General features: G+C 33.3%; 1 protein-coding gene across 3 annotated transcripts in view; it reads left to right on the plus strand.

Annotated features, from left to right (window-relative positions):
- Positions 1-22,264, plus strand: part of LOC143258647 (uncharacterized) — a 38,938-nt gene extending 16,674 nt beyond the window's left edge. The window contains exons 2-5 of one of the 3 annotated variants that reach the window (XM_076517909.1): positions 2,247-2,360; positions 8,975-9,124; positions 18,908-19,105; positions 21,037-22,264. In XM_076517909.1, the coding sequence (XP_076374024.1) occupies positions 2,247-2,360; positions 8,975-9,124; positions 18,908-19,105; positions 21,037-21,728 (1,154 nt within the window). In that variant the 3' untranslated portion in view covers positions 21,729-22,264. The remainder of the gene's footprint in view (positions 1-2,246; positions 2,361-8,974; positions 9,125-18,907; positions 19,106-21,036) is intronic. The other 2 variants (XM_076517910.1, XM_076517911.1) reach the window with 2 other exon arrangements.
- Positions 22,265-23,305: the final 1,041 nt, after the last annotated feature.

Consider the following 23,305-nt stretch of genomic DNA (forward strand, 5'->3'; position numbering starts at 1 on the left):
AAGTAAAAAAAATGTCTTGAATTGTACAAATTCGTATTTATTTAATTAATGTAAACCTGTTTAGGAATATTATTTGTTAGGTTGTTCGTTATTAATCACAAAGCTACACATGGGGCTGCCTGTGTTGTGCTCATCATGGGTATCGAAACCTTTGTTTTTGCGTTATAAAGTTTAAGTCTTGTTGGATAGAGTATTTGAAAAAAATGAAGATATTAATTCAAGTGCTTCAAAATACCCAACAAGATCATATTTTTATTCAGGAAGCTGTTAAGTTATATTTTAACCAGCATATCCGTTTGAAATTTAAAACATTTATCACATATTAGGAAATAAACACACTCCATGACGTATTGAGTGTAAAAGTGTGCACACCTAAAAAGCACAACAGTATTCCTTGGAATTAATTAACTTTAGATTTGAATTATTAAATTCAAATATTATTTGTGAATTTATTGAAAAGTAAAACAAAAACTTGGTGTGCTTGTCGTTTTCAATACAGGTATTGCCTGTAAGAACATGTGCAAGCCTCATTTCTGTTATACTTTTAATTTTATACGATTTTTAAGATACATATCGTTAGCAGATTTGTTTGTTTGTATTTTGCGCAAACTTACACGATGGCTATTTGCGTTATACGTCCCCCATTTATTATTGAAAGAATGGAAAGAAAGCGGCTAATCATTACCACCCACTAAAACTCTTGGAATACTTTTTTACCAACGAATATGGGATGTTTACTGTAACATTATAATGCTTCCACAACTGAGAGTGAGCATTTTTGATGGTACGGGGATTCGAACCACCTGGCTATGCTGTGCTCTCTTTAGTTGATGAAAGATATTTACTGGCTGCCTTTTAAAATATATTTACCAGTATTTCAGATTGTGGTGTATTATTTGTTAAGCTTCTATTATTCTGTATAAACACACTGCTTTTGGGGACTTTGGATAGATAAGTTGGGGAACCTTGAAAAACTCTAAATCTAGAAATTAAAAACATAAAACACCCTCGAATAGATATGTAAATATAAAAAACAACTATTCTTTGAGAGGTCTTATCACTGAGCCAAAAACATGATAATACGTTTCTAGAGAAACGAGCTCGAAGAATGCATGATACGACGTATCAATGCCATTGGTATTATTATAGCACTTTAGAATTGCGTACTAAACGCTTAGCATATCGATAATTCCAAAGTCAATGAATTTATTTTATAGCATGAGATATTATATCACAACATATGGCATAATTAACAATATATGACAGGTGTTATTTAGTATACTGTGGTATATTTAGAACCTGTTATAGATATTACTTAAAAGCCTGTGATGGACATTATTTAGCAGCATGAGACAAATGTGTTTAGTAACCTATAACACGAGTTATTTAGTAACCTATGACATATTTAGCAACCTGGAATAGATATTATTTAGGGTATCTGTAGTAGATCTCAAACCTGTTTACAACCTGGAATTAGATGTCATTTAGCAACCTCTGATAAATGCTGTTTATAACCAATGCAGGACTTATTTAGTAGGCTATAACATATATTTATATATGTATTGGTATTGAATCTTCCCAATTTTAATTCGTTTTGAGAATGTGCTGCAGAGGTTTTTTTTTTTTTTCAGATTAAAGCAACATTCATCGGAATAAGTGAGAAAAGTATGTCCTGGTATTTGGTACTTTCAACTTGAATAATAACTTGTGCAAAATGTGGATTAAAGAGCCAGATTAGAGACATCAAGAGTCAGGCATATTAATACCTAACATAGAACTACTGACCAATGGGAGAGAAACCAGTTAGCATCATCCCCTGCTTTTACTTAACCAAATAATGGAACTAAAATACAGTATTAAGTATTTTTAGTAGTATGTCGTGGCTGGAAGTCTGCACGAACCTTTCGTACCGCAGCTCTGCACGCTAGCCACTAAAATACAATGAGCCATAGAAACATCTTTTCTAAGTATAATTCAGTGTTTAAATGTTCTTGTCACCTTTTGGTGGGCATGTGATTCAAATTTATGAACTTAAAAATTCAAACTTTGAAGAAATAGATCCCAAAGGAATACCATTTATGAATCCTATTCCTTATTAGTACACCATCCACCTCTTGTGATTAATATGTGAACATATTTCTCTTATTTAGTACATACCACTTTTACCATAACTTGTAGCTCTGAAGTTAAGTACTATTTTGTGATTGTAATATATTTTGATGGGTGTATTATTTCATTATTTTTAGGGAAGAGCCTAACCATAACGATTACCTTGAGCACCAGTCCTCCCCAGGTGGCATCTTACACAAAAGCGATCAAAGTAACAGTTGATGGGCCTCGAGAACCCAGAAGTAAGACACGTAAGTTTGTCTTAAGCGACAAACGTAAGATCACATTTTCCTTGAACTCAATATGAATATTTTTAAAGTTCTAAATAAAGTCATATTTTTTCTTCACATTTGTTTATGTTTTAACTGTTCACCTCAAATCTCAAAATAACTTGATTTCTAATCTATTAAGTAATCTTAAATTTGAGGTTTATCTTTTGCGGCGTTTTATTTGATATTTTAAGCGTTATTTAAGCGGATTTTTTGTTATGGAATAGTATTACAATATCATAAAACAATAAATTTGCATCAAAATAACATCAAAGAGGTTGTAGTTAGTATGTTTTATACGATAAAATAATGACTTGGAAAATGAAGTATTTTGGCATCGCTGTAATAAAGTGCGAATTTGAAAAATTATTGTAAAATGTAGTGTGATATACATTTTCCAACTTGATCATATATCTTTAGTTCGAAGTTTATAATAGTTATGTAAACAGTTAAGCCGTAAAATGTAAAAAAAAAGAATATCTGATCAAGTTTTTTTCTAAAATTCTTCAGAATAAGAGCAGTAATATTATTTTTGAAAGAACAAAAAAAGTGATTCCAAAATAGTGAACACTAAATAAGCTTAACACACATCGGACTTGTTTTTCAATTGTGAATTAGATCGAAAGTATCACATGTAAAGTGTGCAATACAACACACTCGTGTCCCTCTGGTACAGCGGAAAGTTTATGGGTTTACAATGCTAAAATTAGGGGTACGATTCCCGTTGGTGGATTCAGTAGATAGCTTGACGTGGCTTTGCTATAAGAAAACACAGAGATGACGATTGTTTTAATGTCTATTAATTTCATTACTTGAAAATAAAATACGATTGATTTTGTAGCGTACATACCTGTAACTTAATCCTATGTTAGAAATAATATCTAAGATGATTAATGTTATAAATTATTAGACGTGCAAATTAATAAAACTGTGAAAAGAAACACCAACGATATTTCAGCAAATTTCATATATTTTTTTAACGCACAATACTATAATAGATAGTAAAGCAATAATTATTACAGTAGTACTGATAAATAAGTATTTTATAAAACTACAGAACGATAGACAGAAATCCGAAAATGTTGTTGAGGGAAATTTCAAAGTTAGTAAAATAGAAAGTATAGAAATCCAAGATTATAGAGTTGCCCAAAAGTTGGCGGTGGGTGGTGAAGACTAGCTTCCTATTCTCTAGTCTTACATTGCTAAATTAGGGACGACTGACGCAGATAGCTCTTGTGTAGCTTTGCACGAAATGTAAAACAACAAATAAACTTACAATTACATGAGACTAAGACACAAAAGCTATTATACAATGTATATTCTTTCGAATCTATTGTTGTTTTGTTTATTTATTAAGTTATGATTCAAAACGTCCTTTACTGGCTCAGCAGCATTTATGACGCTAGAAACCGGGTTTCGATAATCGTGTTTGGCAGAGCACAGATAGTCCAGTGCTACGCATTGAACTAAATTACAAACAAACAAATCATTCAAAAATTAAGAGTCCAGGCGAGATTTACTAGTTATCATATCCATACTTTGAATTCGAAGATTCATTGCTCGTGTCTCGTTATGAGAAAACCGCGCTTCATTCTCTGGGGCTGTAGATACGCTATAAAAGTGACGTTCAATTCCTATTAATCGATTAGAATAACAAAGAGTTGGCGGTGGATGCTGCTGACTAGGTGTCTTCTCTCAAATTCATCAATTGAAAGTTTTTGCACAGATGGCTCTTGAGTAGATATTCATTAAAGTTATGAACAAAAACAATCAGAAATGAAATGTAAAATTTAGTGTATATTTCATCTATGATGGATCATTGTATGTAAGAACTTACATATAAAACAGTTATCACTTAACAAAAGAAAAGCTGATATACAGTATTATTCTTTCCATTTCTCTAAATAAAAGAATCAATAATATGTTAGAAACTTTCTGTAGTAAAAGTAAACAAGAAAATGTCCAATGCCTGAGTTATGTGATTTAAAAGAAAGAAAAATAAAACCTAAGAATCTGTTATAAAACTATTAATCTAACAATACAGATAATAGTGTGTGTTGTTCTACATGCAGTATTTCTGTCTGTTTATCTTATTCGTAATGCAGTGTATCTATATTAGAGACTAGCCAAACTAAATTATTTGTTTTATACTTTGGTTCATGTTTGTGTCTGGCTTCAAAAATTTTCAAATCCCTTTTTTACTTTCTGAAGCATTTACTTTGTAAAAAAGTAATCTGTCAAATGGTAGGTCTTAAAAAACGATCAGATGTGTGATAAAAATAACGAGATTTCCAAAGAAAAATGTGTAAAGAATAACTACAGAACTTCAGGATAAATCATAACGAAATTTTACTTCAAACATAATATGTTTGTGGCAGTCATGGTGGTGAAGTTGAAATGTGACTATATTGTTTTTAGTTTAAAGAGGGTTAAATCAAGAGAGACATGTTTTTCTCTGGCCTGCGGTCAGTTAACATTTAATCTGAAAATAACAAACTGACCCACTGGGGTTCTGTATTACTTCGGCTACTCAGCGGATGACGCGCCTTTAAAAATTGGTTGTGCCGAGTCTAATAATCCGTCCCGCTCCTTAATAACATGTTCGTTGAGACTCGAACAGCTGTTGGCGTAACAGCTGGCAAGCTGATCAATGGAACCGTTTATCAGAGGTGTTCATATTGCGCTCTGCTTTCTAACCCTGTGGTACTGCAGCGTTCACAATGTATTGCACGCGCTGTTAACTTGGATCCATGCGTGCATACCTTACGCGCCTTTCTCGCTGACTGAAGAATCATTCATTATTCAGTGGCTCAGTTTCCCATACTCTTGGCCGCACTTTTTTTGTGCTTTGTGTATTATAAAACTGAACACGGCCCACTGATATCAAGCGGTGGCAGCCCTGCTAGCTAATACCCGGCGTACCGCAGTCCATGCAGCCTTGTCGTGGTAGACGTAATCGTTATTCACAGAGCGCCTTGGAGTCAGCCGATATGCTGCTAGTAGTAAGTTTCATCTAATATTTAGTACCCCATAGAACCTGTGAAATAATTGTGGTGCTTGCACTGGCCAGCGGAAGATAAGGACTGTCTGGGTGGAACAAAGGTTTTTTTCGGAGATATCATGCGTGATGCTAAGAACGTGATATACTGTTTTATTGCCACATATGTCTACATAATATTCTCTCAGCGGGCGGGATTATGACAGCAGTTTAGAAATAATTCATGAAGATACAGGGGAGTCATATAACAGTTCAACATTATGTATACGTCTGTGACACTAGCGAATTGCGCACACTTTCTTATAAAGTCAATATAATTGGCGCATGCTCAGTAAAGGAATCTTACTTCTCTGGACTTTTACATACAACCACATAAACAAACATGTGTTTACACGACCAAAACCAACACTTCCAGTTTGTGGTGTTAGGTTTTATTATGTTTATTTATTATCGTATGTAAATACAACTTTAAGCATTAGGTGCTGTTTTTAGCTTCATAGGATAAAGTTAAAAAATTTAGTCCGAAATTAATTATCAGTTAGTATTTCAGTTCTCAAACGATTGCCAAAATAAAACTTCCAAAAGACTGAGCAAATATTGATTGATAACTAACCATTTATGCTCCATTTACTTGATTTTTTTAGTCCTATGAACTTTATTTAACATTCGTAAATTTATTTTACTGATCTTTGAGTGTTTTATTTTTGACACTAAAGTTCATGATTTTTTGTTTAAAACAGTTTTTGCCATTAACACTTATTTTTAAATGAGTTGCAGCTCTCAAAAGTTCATAATAATTGCTTTTATTGTTTGTGAATTTAATTATGCAATTCATATAGAATATTCTAGATTTCAAACTTTCAGCACTGTTAATTTAATCCGGTTTAATTATATAGACATTATGCACATTGTATTTTATAATTTGCGGAAGTCTTCACCTCACTATCATACAAGTTTTTGTGTTGCATTTTATATACACAGAATACATTAATATGCTTGTGGAAGAGTAGTTTGAACGGATTTAAACTTCATTTTGTATAGATAGATAGATAAATATATTTTGTTTGCTACAAGCTTTTTCTTTTCTTTCTCTCTTTCTGCCCTTCCCCCGCTGGGACAACGGTAAGTCTTGGGATTTACAACTCAAAAATCAGTGACTCGATTCCCTCCGGTGGACAGAACACATAGCCGCTGTTGTGACTTTGCTATAAGAAAAACACACACAAAACTCCTTCTGCCCCTATTTTTGTACATGCATATCTTAAAAGTGACTCTCCTTTGTCGTTGCTGGTTTGTCTGGTACTTGGTAAATAATTTTCAAAAGCAATATTATGACCCTACAATTAAAAAATTCGATAAAGTTATAGAATAAATTAGTTTGAGTGTCCTGTAAAATTTGTTTCTGACCTCTCCCTGTTATATACTAACGTTCATCAAATTTCCGTAAAAGGTGTTTAATAAAATCTCTTCACTCAGAGCAAATAAGAAATAATTGTATAGTTAAAGTATAAAAGAAAGAATCTGGAAGCACGATATAATAATCCTGTATAATATTTAGGCTAAAATAACTTCTTGTCACTCTTTTGAAAATACTTTTGTAGTTAGTTTTATCATTATTTAACATGTTGAACTGCATTTGTAACCTTATAAACAATCTAATGAACCAACTGCAATACATGTGTATTATAGTTTGTAAAAAAAAAGAGAGAGAGAGACTTATCCATAAATGATTTATTAGCATATACTGCATAGTGTAGAATCGGATGTGCCTCACAAGTAAGTGTGTTAGCTTGGACTACCTTTCACTATTCATAATTAGGGATATATATATATATATAAGGATATAGCCCTTTGTATAACTTTGCATGAAAATTATGAATAAACCAAAGAAATGTTGCGTATTAAAATATCATTAAATGTAGTAGAACAAATGCGACATGTTAAATTTACGAACCTATACAAATTTGTTTCAATTAATTGAATTATGAATGTGACGGTGTTCAAATATGGCACTGTTGAGCTGTAAGAAAAACTAGATGGCATTAAGGTGCGTGATGAGCATTTATGAATGACACTATGCACGCTCAAACTTGCATACATCATTCATTCTTTTCTGAGAAAGATACAGTAACTCTTTTGGTATTTTCCTTCAGGAGAAAATAAAAAGTAGGACATGTCATTTCTACCAATTAATTGTTGTTTGTTCCCCAGTTATTACCTTGGCAATCAAATAAACAAAGCGACAGCAGTGCACGCTATGCACTGTTATTATAAACTCATATCCTTTACGTAAACAAAATATGAGTTGTTTGGTAACCAACTAAAATTTCCAAGTTCTCCATCAAATTGTATTAGATTTCTACATCGTATCACGTTCTACACGTGGTTAGTCTTTAGGTTATGTTCCATGTTTTGTAAAGATATTTTTATTACATCATGGAAGATTTGATTTTTCGCTTGCAGATAGTAAATTAAATACCAAGTCACTTTCTAAAATAGCGTCATGTTTGTACTGAATGACATTTTAAATAAAATATATGGATTATACTGTCGACGGTTTTGTTTGCTTTGGACATCAATCTACACAATGGGCTATCTGTGCTATGCCCACCACAAATATCAAAATTCGATTTTTTAGTGCCATAAGCCCTTAGATGTAGCGCAGAGCTACTGGGGATGTGACATGGTTGATTGCACATGAAAACCAATCTATTTATTTCTACTATCATTTTATCCCAAGAACTTGTCTTATTTATTTGTTTCAACAACATGTGGTTTTGAAAAACGAATTGCGCTTTGCGTTTTTAAACATTTAATAAAGATTAACTCACGGAAAAAGTGATTATAATATGAATCACATCATTTTTTATAGAACTAAAGCAGACTTCCGATAGGGAAGGTATCTCATAACATATCAAATACACTTTGGGGTTTGGAAACGGATGAACTAGCTTTGGTAACTTCTGAAAACGACAATAAATGAAAAACAAAACAAATCACACTATAGGCAGTTCCTTGGTGGGGATAACAGTAAACTTACATATTTACAAGTCTAAATTCCGGGGTTCGATTTTCCACGGTGGACAAAGCAAAAATAGCTCATTGTATACTTTTGTACTAAGAAAACAACAACGTATGTGGAGATAAAACTGTATACAATGTTTACTTTCATACCCTACTCTCTTCTTGCTCTGTTATATATATAGTTCTATAGAGTAAACTAATCTGTACCTATACTTTATAAATATGAGAAATGTCTTTGAAAAGTTAGAGTAAAGATAACTGTTTTTGGAATAATAGATTTGTACACTTACAGATAGTGAATCTGTGGATCATAGGAGTTTGCTGTATGAGCACTCACGTTTGTTTTTTGTTTTTGCATTAAAATCTTCATCTTTATTAAAATAACTGTTAGGGCTATATGTCTAAAACAAAAATGTTATGGTGCGTTAAAGGACAAATAATGGATGACAAAATAAATGAGGTAATTTTTTGAGCATTTAGTACATTTGGAATTAGTTCACACCCAAATCATTTTTTCTTTTTAAATTTCGGTTATTGTATTCGAGTTAATATTAGAAATGCAATTTCATTCCAGGACAACAACAACAGCTTCGGGCCTTTGCGACAGCGTTTGGCCAACGTCCTCCGTTCCTTGACCCACTTCGAGAGTGGGAACACTTACGACGAAAGGCTGCCGAGCAATGGACTTTAGAGTTTCCTCGAAGGATGCCAGGCGCCCCCGCAGGTACGTACGTAATCAGTGACAGAACTAACCAATAATTTCTTGTAAAAGAGCACGACTTAAACCTCCTTCGCGGATTTGAATGCATCGTGTAATATACTAGTTATTATGTCACAAAACTTCTTTATGAGTTTCTTTCCTTATTTTATAACGAAAAAAACAGCTACATATTTTATAGACTTGTGATTATTCTATCCACGGCTGGCGGTTGTTAAGACTTAACTATTAAGCTCAACTAGTATAAATGCTTCTGCTAGGAAGTCTCTGTATAGACAGACTACTTACAATCTGTCGATGTTAATGCATCTGTTTAACTTGCACTACATCCTAATTAGATAGAGGTAACATAACATTATAGACAGACTACTTACAATCTGTCGATGTTAATGCATCTGTTTAACTTGCACTACATCCTAATTATATAGAGGTAACATAACATTAACGAAGATGGGTTTGGCTCGTCATTAAGGCACACCTAACAACCAATGATAGAAACCACGATTAGTTTACTACCTGCTATGACTATGTAAGGATATTCTGTGTAAGTGTACTGTCAGAATGTCTATTTACAGTTTGCTTGTGGCTAAACAATCTTTTTTTTTCTCTCTCTCTTTTTCTAGCTTGAAACGATAATAACCAACCAGTTCTTTCTTTTTATATGTCGGTATTCCAATGATAAATGAAAGCCGATCGTTGACTTTGGGCACTATTCTGTAAACAATAAAAAGTAATTCTGTAATTATGTAGTAATGATAACATGCTCCCATGATTTTATCAGATTGCATGTTCTAATGAGAGATAACGCTATGTCGATTTTTTTTAAATAATAGGATAAATTACATCGTGATTTAATTTTTATAGGGCCGAGTAATGACAGACATATTCAGTATGATGGAGATTGTAAATTAATGACATTTTAATTAATGTTGGTTGCTTTCACCACATTTGGTTTAATTTGTTTTGAATTTCGCGCAAAGCTACACGAGGGCTACCTGCGCCTTTCAACACATCCTTGAAGTGGGTCATTTTCTATTTGTTCGACGAAGATCAATTGATATCAATTATTTTGACTTTGGAGAACTTCCGTTGAAATAAGGCAATTTTCCAAATTTTCACTGTAGTGAATTAAGCGGACTGGAACCCACCTAATGACAATGATATCTTTTTAAAATTTCTATCAAAGCAAGTAATGTGCTTTGTCCAGTTGGCCAATTTCAATTATTTTAATCGAAATACATAAAACTGGATTTTTAAATTGACCTATCTAAGTTTCTAAGATTTACTTTTAAGCACACCATCCGAGGAGGCATGGCCTGATAGTTGGGGCGCTCAATCAACAACCCTCGGGTTTCGGTTTGAAGTCCCCGTCACACCAAACCAGCTTGTTCTTTCAGCCATGGTATCGTTATAATGTACAGTTAATCCCTCTAATCGTTGGTAAAGAGTAGCCCAAGAGTTAGCGGTGGGTGGTGATGACCAGCTGCCTTTCTTTTGCTATTTCAGTGCTAAATTAGGGACGGCTTGTGCAGATAGCTCTCGTGTAGTTTTGCGCAAAATTTAAATCTAACTAAGCACACCGTCTTTCAACATTTTCTTGTAATATGAAAAATATAATATTATGTCATGACATGAGAAAGATGGATTAATTAGATTTATAACAAATTTAACTATATTATACTGTATTAATTTCATTTTTATATTTGTTTTGAAAATAAAGTATAAAAATTGTATTAGAGGTTTCTTTTCATGTAAAAACGCATTCATAGAATATTTTTAGTATTAGAAAAGGACGATTGAAATAAAAAAAAAGAATAAATGGAAAAGGCTTATATAATTTATTATTTGCTATTCTGTCTACAACAGACAATCGAACCCTGAAGTATAGAAACTTACCGTGGACAATTGAAAAAGGAAAATATCAAAAGTACGATATAAGCACATTCAAGTGTTAAATGTTTAGACTTATCTGTTAGTCTGTCTCCTAAAGACAGAAATTTAAATAAAGCGCTAGTGATAAGGTCTTATTTTTATATCCGTGTCTTTTACTTTTTTTTCTTCTGGAATTACACACAAGCGTATATATTCTCAATAATCAAGCTAGAAAGTTTCGTAGAAGTACGTTTCGTTTTCATTCACGGAGTGAAACTTGAGAGGCAAGGAATATCTCTCCTCTTTTAATCTCGTTTTTCGGCGAAATAGGCGAGTGATAAATACCTCGAAGAGGTGAACCCTACCATCTCCGTACAGGGGGATTTAAAACCTAAATTCGACCGTCAGCTTCATAAGAAGAACAATTTATCAAGCTGAGATGAAGGATAAGAGACAGCTTGCTGAGAGAAAACTGTGGTAAATTGCTTTGTCAATAGCATGGCGCCTTGCAAGTCGTCAGTGCCAGTGAACGGCGAAATAAACGTCGAGAGGGGACGTTTGTGGTTAACCGGTCATAATGAAGACCTCTAAGTTTGCAGAACGTATATGTTTATACTAGTAGCTTCCGCAGCTAACTCGGTTGCTAGGAATAACCGTCTTTCGTGAAAGCTATCATTAGATATGTAGCTCGCTGACAATTGATACACTATTTGGCAGATGGTGCTGTAAACTAGTACAGAAAATATCACTTCTGTAACGTAAGCTAGAAGAAAATCATAGCTCTTGGTTTCTCTCTCGTGTGAGTAATAGACGAGAGTATTGTTAATGTCAAAGAAAAGAAGTTCATTAAAAATGGCTTCCTTTTGGAAGTGCACGATCAATTCTGGTGTGTATGCATGTGTATACACTTCATGGTACAGTATGTTTGGTGAGATTATATATTAAAACATTATGTTTTAAAACACTAGAGCACAAATTGATATTGAAAAACATCAAATGCTATTTATTTCTGTCAGATTCAGTAATGTATATTTATGGATTTAATATACATGTGCGTGTATATATATATAGGGTGTGTGTTATTTGTGAACGGCTGTAAACGATTAACGAAAGCTATCTCTTTCTGTATACTAATATGTGAGTGAATGACTGTGTAATTATATGTTCTTAAGTTTATTATAAGCATCTGAAAAATAATCATAAACCTTGTTTAACTTTATTGTGAACATGTTGAACGCAACGGGTGGCTTATAAGGCTGGTTCCTCGAGCACAGTTTGTTTCTAACATTGGTCGCTAAGCAACTGAAAAAGTTAATACAAGTATAACTAAAAAAATTATATACATATTGTGTTCTAAATTTAATTTATTAGCTGCGAAATTACAGTATCATGCATGATGATTCGCTGGAAATCAGCACTTTATATATTTTAAACATCTGTGCTAGAGACAAATAGCCAAAAAAAAAAAAAAAAGAGCTGCGTAAAGGATAAGCTGATAAAGCTACCGTTCAAATTACAATGTTGGATTGGTTTTAAAAAATATCTGATAAGACAATGAAGTAGGATTTTCTCAAGAGTGGAAACATTTTCTTTCACATTAATTTCTAAAAATGGATGAAAAATATTTAAATAAATAACTATGCATGTATGTAACAGATAAATAAATTACAGGGTACAAACTATAATTTGAAATGTTAACAAATATCTTAGTGGAACAAAAATCCGGGCTGCAGGACTCGCATAACCGCACGGATACACTTTCTATCAGGTTAAAGAGGTTACAAATCTACTTATCCAAACAAACATATTCAATCGTTGAATTAATATCTCTATCTATACCTTAATTTAAGTTACTGAAATTGTTTGACAGATTATTGAAATATACCTAGTTTATTTGTATTGTAAGTTTGGTTTATTGGTTTGAATTTCGCTCAAAGCCACACAAGGGCAATTTTTGCCGACTGTCTCTGATTTAGTAGTGTAAAACTAGAGGGAAGGTAGCTAATCAGCATCACCTACCGCTAACTCTTGGGCTACTCTTTTAATAAACGAATGGTGGGATTGCCCACACATTATAACGCCCCCACGATGAAAGGGCGAGGATGTTTGGTGTGACGGGGATTCGAACCCGTGACACATAGATTACAAGTCGAGCGCCCTAACCTCCTGGCCACGCTGAGCCTTATATTGTAAGCAAAGTCTTAGATTTTAGAGAAAGTGATTTTTAGAATGCAGATCGCATTCATTGTCACCTGTTTGTATTTGTAAACATATCAGCAGTGGTCGCTGTATCATCATAAAGGTTTAGGAAATTAATCGTTTCTTTGTACTAACATTACAAACATAACACATGGCACATTTATTTGGTCATGTGGTAAGTGGTGAAACATCATAGAAAATAAAATAGTTTTTACTTACTCTCTCGAAGCTGCGTTACTGAAGTATATTTTAGCCGTAAAGTTTTTATACAAAGGAATAAACTGATAACCCTTACTTAAGATATTCGTGGTTTAATACCTTTTTTCTCACCTCCCGAAATTGTAAGTTAATCTTTTACAACTCCCTTGAAACAACCGATTTTAGTCTTAAAAAGAAAATTAATCCATGAAAAGAACTTAAAATTGCTTTGTGGAATAATAAATTTATGTATTCACTTAGTGTTTTTTTTTATTATTAATTTCCTCCAAAATTTTAATGACTTTGACATAGTGCGTTGTTATTTCCTTCTTGTATAGATAGAATGTCATTACCAAAAAAAGGTATTAAGAAAGGCTGTTTAACGGAATATTTGTATCATGTCAATACATTCTGTTAACGATAATTTGCCGCAAGCTTTGTTGTTACACTGTATTTCTGATGTACAAATACAAACATACTAAATATTGTGATTTTTGGACTAAAGTTTCGTCCATTTATCATTTGTTCTGTAACAAACTTTATAATATACACGTATGTTAGAATGTAATTTTGTGTTACCTATCCACTATTGTGTGCATAATTACAGATAAGGCCTACAGATAAGTAAACTCGGCTTGCGTGACGGTAGATTACTACTCAATCGATTAAGCTAGAGAAGTTTAGTAAGCTTAGTGTAATCAGTATAATACTGATGCATCAACGCTACGTGTCTTGGGTGATTCTGTGTAGGACTTATAAATAAAACATGCACAAGTTCTTAAACCGTGAGTATTTGACATAGTTTGTAATTACACGTTTCAGGTGAAGTTTCAATACAAAGAGTGTATATATATGTGTAGTGTTTGTGTATGGTGGCTTTTTCCAGAAATTAACAGACTGGGTGGTAATAAACATTTCTTTTTGAGTATTCTTGGTAAACAAATAATTTAAAAGAGTAGTATTGTATATTCTTAAATTAAAAGTTTAAAAAAATGTATTTGAAATATTATTATTCCTCAAGAATGAATAAGTTAATAAAACGCAGCTCAGCAACTAACAATTGAAAGTTATGTCTTAACTTTGAAGTAATTAAATTTTCAACTTCACGAATTTTTATGCTGACGCAATGATGTTTTTTGTCAAATGTTCTACTTTTCTACTTAGGACTTTTAATTGTTTTTTTGACATTGACTTATAAACGTTTTCTTCGAATTAAAACTAGTATGCACAATAAAGCATTCCCTTGTGACTGTTATTAGATTACTGGACTTGAAAGATTGTTGTTATATCAGTTTTTTTCCTCCACTTCATACGTATTTTAATGTGAAGTATTACTGTGTCATGTATCAGTAGTTTCATATAAATTATGGTGCTAACAATGTCTCAGTGTTCGGTATTTCTGTTTATAACAAGAAGTGCACGAAAATACGCTTTATTCTTTCAAATGCACAATGTAACATACTTTATAAATTGTTTGAGTTAGAGAAATTAAGTTGTTAAAAACACTGAATATAAAAAAAATTAGAAGTGACTAAATCAATTATAAGAAATCCTATAATTTAGACATTTAAAATATGATTCACAAATCGCTAATGACAGTCAGAATTTGCATCGTGACAAGTAGTTTGGGTTAACCAAAAGATTAAATGACCTGATGCCTTTTTACTTAAGCGAGCCCAAGAAAACAAAATTATAGTTTATGTTCATTTAGTAGCCCATCTGTTTTAAAATTATTGACGCTGGCATGAATTAGAATTTATCTACTTTTTTCTTATCTACGTTTTAATTTCGATTTCTGGTTATTTTAGATACAGTCTGTTAATAATTTTATAAAATGCAAATATCATAACAGTATGCTAACGTTGGTAGGTTTTCCAATAAAACTGATTATTGGTGTTTAAGAAACTTGTTATCTATTGACCTGATTTGAAAACCTTTGAAATATTAAATGCTTTAACATTTTGTTTCGGATCGAATTACTCACCATTCTACAAAGCAAGGTATCAAAAGGTATAACTACGTTTCTCATATGTGGCCAAATTTGTAAAATACATTTATCAGAGCTCGTTGATAAAAAACAAATGGTAAAAGAATGATCCAAATTCTTTTGCGAAGACAATTACATGCTAGCTCCTGAACTGTTCGAAGAAAGGAATCTGTTGATTTCGATAGAAAATAGTTCGATGTTAGGAACAGCAGTCAATGGATGTAGAACGACGAATAGGTCAGATTGGCGAGTCTCAAAGGAGCCTAATAGTCATCATCATTACCGCTTGTTGCCTTCAAAGTAAACACATAGTGACAAATGGTGTTGTCCCAATAATGACTCCACGAGGAGAGACTGTCCTGTTGCCTGCACGGAAACTGCAAATTAGAGTTGTTCATCTCATCCTGTTTCCAACACAATTAAGAGTGTACATGTCTGCGTGCTGGTTTTTGTTTCTTTCGTATAACTTTTTTACTCCATGTTGTTCAGATCAGAAGCCCAGGAACTTAAGTTTCCCAACATGAGGGTGGTGGTCGTGAGAAAGAGTGGAAGTGTTGTTAATGTGTAAGTAAATGGAGGAATATAAAACGATTTCTGTTCCAAATCATCTGTTGCACGAAAAGGTTTGATTATTTGAGTTTTGTCGTGCGAATTACTTTAATGATAGGTTAGACAGGAATAGTAACACAGCTTTTCTGAAGAAAACACCAAAATACAAAATAGGATGATCGGCCGAGCTTTTTAGAAGCACAAAATTAACGGGCGGATTTTCTAAAGTATTTTTTAAAAAGAAATTATGAGCAACTGAGCAGTATACATATATTTAAAAGTATATTCGCTTGTAAGAAAACCTTTTCTCGAAGTTCTAATTGACATTTTCGTTTATTATGTGATTAAAATATCACTGGAAGGTACTTGCAGATTTAAATTTATTTCACTGCAAGTCTTAATGGGCTATTTACGCTGTGCCCATCGTAGGTTTGGAAACCTAGTTTTTAAAGTTATAAGACTTTAATCTTGTCGTTGAGCCTCCAGGGACTTCTGTTTAAATATCTGCTTTATAACTAATGTGTAAGTCAAGATAAAGACCATGACATAGTTCCTAATTATCCCATATTTAATTGCGCATTTCTATTGCAACGCTATAATTAGTCATGATACTAACAATTTCTTTTCATTGTTATTAAATTATCAAAATTAAGTTACATATCTCAATGATAAATGAGGATTGATTTATATCTTTGCAGTTCATAACATTTTACTGTAAAGTGGGGTATTTTCCGTTCGAATAGTAACAGTAGCCTCGAACTGATGTTGCTTTCCTGGGACATTCTTGACCACATCTGTGAAAGAGCTGTTTTAGGCGATCTTTACCTCACGGAATCCGTTAATAGCACATGACGCGTTTACCAAGTATATCTCATGCATGCTCGATGTGTCTGAAGTTGGTAAACACGCAGGCGTGTTATACCATCAGTTCTTTTTTTTTTTTTCAAGGAATGTGTTGACTAGTTTTACATTGTTAGGGTAGAGCATAATTTTCTCTGAAGCTAAAGTCAGGGTCGTTTGCTTCAGCATATTTCCTTATAATGTACAGCATTATATGTATCATTCTAGAGGGTGTAGAAGGTAACAAGTCTACAAGTGCTTAATCCTTTCGACGTAATACATCCACAATCACTATACGCATTATGTTTATATGTGAAAATGTAGGGTGGATCTTATCTCAGAGTATGTATCAATGCGTACATACATGTCATCTGCTTGCAAAGTGAAGCGCAACATATTTATCAACGTAATGGTACTTCACACGTTAGAGGTCAACTGGACGTGTTCTTAGCCTTGCGAAATCAGTTTCTAACCACATGTACACTAACATGGCATCCAATTGCGTCGGTGAATATCTGACTCAGTCACGGAGTAGGTGTTTATATTTCATGAAGCCAGAATCGATAGTTAGCGATTCTTCTATTTGTGAATGATGATGTGTATTCTTCAGGTGGTCAAGCAAATGTACCATCTGTTTGAAAATGGGTATGCATTATTCTAAGCATAATGGTGTCTTTTAGCCAGTTCACGGTAACCTGCTATGATATAGTTGCTTCCAGTTTTCAGGTGGTTCTTCATATGAGTGAAGCGTCCATGTCTTTTGGTTTTTTTTTTAGGTTTAGCCAAAGTATATAAACAATTTTGGACCATTTTAAACTCTGACACTTCAAAGTGATAATTGAAACAAGAATGTATCAAGTATTGATAAAATATAACAAAGAATATGTTGATATGTCTAAATGAAAACGTTTTGGTTTATTTTCTGCGAACTTTTGAGCAGGCGCTTTTCGGTAGACAGTAAAGACCGTGTTACAATTTAATTATGCTCAGAAACAGTCGTTAAAAGGTAAGATAATAGAAATATTCTAATTACGCACGTTATATTCAACATGGAACACAGTGACAAAAATACTAATAAAATCATTGTTGAAATTATTACATTAATATTACTAAAATTAGCAAGAACATGTAAATTAAGTAATTATAAGAACTAAAATGGATTTAGAAATATAAACACAGGGAAAACTATCCACAATGTGTAAGCATAGGTTAAATGCTGAATGATAAATCACATGTATTTTAGGGAGAATAAACTACTATCAGCTTTTTGATTTGCATGACAATAGTCACCCGCTGGTATAGCGGTAAATTTACGGATTTACTCTGCTAAAACCAGGGATTTGATTCCCTTCGGTGAACTCAGCAGATCAGCCCATGTGGCTTTGCTGTAAAAAAACAAACTTGACAATAAATCTAGGAAGGTGGCTGGCATTATTTCATAATTGTAATTTTACCTTGACATGGCTATTATTTTGTGCTATGTAGATATTAGTATTTAAAAGTCAAACTGATTATTAACGAATATTTGTATACCATTATAAATCATTTCTACTGTTGAAGATAATGAACTATCAGCGTTGAAATGTGGAATTATTCGACTTGAGAATAGTTATGAAACACAGAATGAGTCTACATGTTACTTAACTGAGAAAAAAGAGAATTATTCGATACAGTTCCATGTAAAGAACAATTGAAAATGTTACTTCACAACAAGTGCACTTCTAGAAGTCACGTACATATATTGATTAGACGTGCGTTATCGTAATATTTCAAAAATAGTTATGCTATGCATTCTTATACTTCTAACCGTTAATATGTGATCGTAATTAAAAATAATTTAAATATACTTGAGACTTACCACATGCTAACCTCTGAGAGACAGGTAAAGCTTGATGGTTTGTAAGTAGTTTTAAACTTTGAGCACAATGATTTTTGTTTGTTCTTATAAAGTAACCGTATTAAATTTCTGATGCATAATCTGTCACGATGAGATAAGCATTATAAGTTATATTTTTGTTTAAAATGGCATCTGTTTCTAGATATTTCAGAGGTTTATCTTACAAACCCAGACAAACTATAATACCTCTGTTTAAGCAAATATGTTTATAATTTGAATGACACAGATACAAAATGATTTTTTCCAGACCATGTTCAAGCTCTCCATCTGGCTGGAACTGAACATCATTGGAATCCTTATGCTCCGCCTTACCCATCATACCTTGCATCAACATCTTCAATACAGGGATCCGCATTCCCAGCACCACCAGTAAATTATACGTTAGAGGACGCATTGACAGGAACCACTCACCATTCTTGCTCCAATTCGATACAATTAACCTCAGGTAACTAAAATATGTTCGTAGCTTAGATACTATTCTGTAGTTTGTTGCATCAAACATATCCTTATAGTGTTTTCTCAATTTCATAAGTTATTGTCTTATTTTTCGTTCTTTAAAATTAACAGATTTTTTAAAAAAGTGTGACCACCCGTTGTCGCAACAATTCAAAAATAAGTACATAACTGTCCGTTAAAGGTCTTCATGATTAAATGGTAAAACACTTTGTAAATAAGTAGAAAAGTCCGCATCAGGGACTTTTAGTTCAGTCATTTTCATACTTAACAATGACGTAAATATTTCTAAGCTATTTGAATGGACATTATAACGAATTTATTTGAAGTTTTCAATACTGTAACTGTAAAGTTACAGAACTAAGTCATGAAAATCTCATGTAGGTAGCAAATATACAGGGGGTTGACAAAATAAGAGTGGCCACCTTGAAAATATTGTTAATTCGTTATATCTTTTATTAGATAACAGAAAAATACGTAAAACTAAGTTTTTAGAACGCACTCTGCGAGATTTGTTCAGATATGATTATCAAATCTTAATTTTATCATTGGCTTTCATGATTTTAGTTACGTTTCCTCATAAAAAGTGTTGTGCACCTGCTGTAGTTTCTTAAATCTTTTTATTCCAATCGGTCGACAAAATGATCAACGAAGTTATTCTCAATTGCCCTCCGACAGACCTCTTTTCAAGACGTCGTTACTGTCAAAAATACATTGAGGGGGAATAAAACGTGTTTATGGAACAACCAATACATGATTTAGAGAATTAAAGTCTGGAGAGAATACAGCAATTCCATTCCGCTAGTCTCCCCTCTTTCTACAAGGAATGTCCATCAGTTTAACATAGTGTGGTCTTGTGTTGTCTTCCATAAGACTGAAATCAAGGTCTATTGCATCAGAAAATTTTAGGTTAAAGAGTTATAGAATGTTGTCCGTACAATGTGTGATATTAATGGTATCAACCACATGATTTAGAAGTCCATATATCAACCAGTACTTTTCACAGCACTCATAGACATAACTTTCCTGTATAAAACTGGGTGTGGATTTGATTTCAGATTCTCTCCAAATGACGATGTGTGAAATGTGTCTATATGATGAGGTGTGACTCATCTAGAAAATGATATGGATTCATATTCCTAGTCTACTCGATCCATTCTTGGCTTTGTGAAGATGATTGAAACCGTCTGTACACTGACATGGAGTCCATTTTAGACTACAAACAATCTGATTTAGTTTCGAAGCAGAAACGACAGATAGCGCTGTCTGCTTAAGTTACAGATGCTATTTTACGTTATTCGAGTGAACGAGCAATTTCTCCATTGGTCTAGGAGGGGTTCTATATTCTGCTCACGACATTATGAGACAATTGAAACCAATTTGCAGTAGCTACCCTGTTAGTCTGGTTTCCATTCGTCGTGATGGTTCACCATAGTGAAACTTCCATAAGTTATGTTCTTTTTAAAGTTTTAGGTATGGTTAATAAACAATTTGGAACACTTGAAACTTCAAAGTGACAAATGATATAATGTTTTATGACATCACTTTATGTATACGCACATATGCATACGTACATTTATATATAACATACGATGAGTTGATAAACCTCAGTATTTCAAGCCACATCACTGATCGCTAGATGTCTGATTTACATTGTTATGAAGCAGAGATTTTGCCTTGTTATAAATAAATATTGCAAATTTCAAGCATCCTTTAGCTGTTTTATGCAGTGCACAGGAGTTGATAAACATTTTGACGATACTGATGGTTCTTTATCTAAAAAGGTACAGAAACTCTTAAAGTTAAGACAAACCTTATGCGGTTTATAAGAAAGTTAATATTTCACTTTGTAGCTCTTAATATAAATGTACTGGAGAGAGTATTTTGATTTTTCTTCACGTATAATGTTCTCGCTTATTTTAGGTTTATCTGAACGCGGAGGAGGAAGTTCTTTAGCTGCGCTGAACGACCAGAACAGTGCTCTTGCCCTAAAGACAGACTCAATATTAGTATCTCGGTACAACAGTGCTGTGGCTGCAGCAACTGACTTTTGTTTATCTAATAGATTATCCGAACTGCGACAGGGATTAGGCGGGATTAACAGCGCTGGGATTAACCAACAGACACCCAGTACTACAGTACCGCTCTTATCGGCCAATGGCGCAGCCTCTTGCTTGTCGGTCAGTCACGGAGGGTATGGAATTTTGGCATCTCACAGTTGCTATGGTAACGGAAACGGTAATGCAGCGGCTGCTGCTGGGATGTATTTGAGTCCTCCAGTAGTTCCCCCGTCCCTCCTTTATCCTCAGCTCTATTCCAGCGTCTCTCAGTCTCAAATTCATCCATCTCTACATCTTTTGGGCAATGAGCTGAGATCAGCTGTGGATGTTACTCTTGCTACCCAACAACACCATCGCAACGAACAACTGGTTGCAGGACTAACCAATATGGCAGCTTCTCGAGCAAACACCAGCTCCACGGATGGTACGATCCAATCAGAAAGCAGTAACAGCGAAGACAGACAGACAGCTCACGTGACTCCAACGGTTAGCGGAAGCACTCTTTTTGGAGCTACTAATGTACACAGTGATCCGACATTATGGAGACCCTATTGATATGTTTAAGTGTCATGTAAAATAATTTATTCTGTAAAAATTTCGCCGACTTCTTCTATGTTGAACAATTCATCATCAAGTCACTAAGCTTTCGTAAATTGACCTTCAATTTTTTTTCCTTTATTGTGGGTTCTTTTCCGAAAAATGGTTGTAAATTGTCAAACTTTGAATGTTGTCTCTATAAAATAATAATAACATCCAGAACCACAAGAAATAAATACATTCAATGCATTCTTTTTGTTATTTACGTTAAATTCAATAACAGCGAGACATTATGCTAGAAAACATTCCAGTGTTTTGTATTTTTGTTAAGAACCGTACAAATTATGATAGAAGTATGTTTACTTTAACAATTTAATTTTTAATATTACTCTATACCATTTCATTAAGTGTCTGTTATATGTTATGTATAGTGTCTCTTGTGACTTGGCAACGTTTTACATAATTTTTAATGTTTAATAGAATTGTCGCAGCGAAGCCATGTAAATAGAAACTTGACATTTGTTGTGTCCAATAAATATTAATTACTAGTGAAATTTTGAAAGACTCGTTTTTCTGAAAACTCAACCCCATCACGATCACTCTAAATGTTTCAAAATATTTATCTTAGTAAAAGGAAATCAACAAAGTTTTCTTAGATATTAAATACACGAAAGAACCATCGACGTGATAGTGAATGTTGAACACACAAGTTTACTTATATGTTACGAACTGAAAGTTTGCGTCTGTATCAACGATTAGATTACCATGGTGTAAAAGAACGCATATCAAATTGGCATATTTGAATACTACAAAAGAACTAATACATTTTCCTTAAATGTATGAACATCAATGTATTATAATGCAGTAAGTACGAAACATTCTTGATTGTGAGAACGTTACGTATATAATGTTTTTGCCACTGGTGACATTTCTTACAACTGCTTATAGACAAAACCTAAAGACATTTAAAAAAAAGACTGGTTCCAATAGATATTGACAGAAACTATTAACAATAGGATAATGACATTTATGAAACAAAAATTTTATACGTGCGTATTTTATAACATACACGCTCAACTGTTGTGTTACAATTAAGGTATAAGGCAGTATATATATATATATTATAAATAACCCATTTCAAATTCCATAAAAAAATGTTGGAATTAAAATTATTTTACCTTTTAAATATTTTCATAGCGTTTAGTAATAATGCGAATATTATTTATTATGTTAAAATGAACCAAAGGCTTGCTTAAGCAGATAAGAGGGGGTTTGTATTTTTAAAATCATTGACTGATTGATTGGAATTGAGCATAAAGATACACAGTGAGCTATTTGTGCCCTGCCCATCACGGGTATCGAAACCCGGTTGCTAGGGTGTGAGTCCGCAGACATGCCGCTGTGCCACTAGGGGGCATTTAAAATCAAAGAAACTGGAAACGATCTATAAAAGCTAGAAGAATGTCGTTAATAAGTGAGGAAAGGATTAATGATTCTCCTACGAGTTACAATATGTGACATGTAAAAACAAAAGTTATGACCTTTTACACACTTTTTTTATTGCCATTGATCAATCCGTAGAGAAATTTAGGAAC

The sequence above is a fragment of the Tachypleus tridentatus genome, chromosome 8, assembly GCF_004210375.1.
Source record: "Tachypleus tridentatus isolate NWPU-2018 chromosome 8, ASM421037v1, whole genome shotgun sequence".
In the NCBI taxonomy this organism is placed as follows: domain Eukaryota; kingdom Metazoa; phylum Arthropoda; class Merostomata; order Xiphosura; family Limulidae; genus Tachypleus; species Tachypleus tridentatus.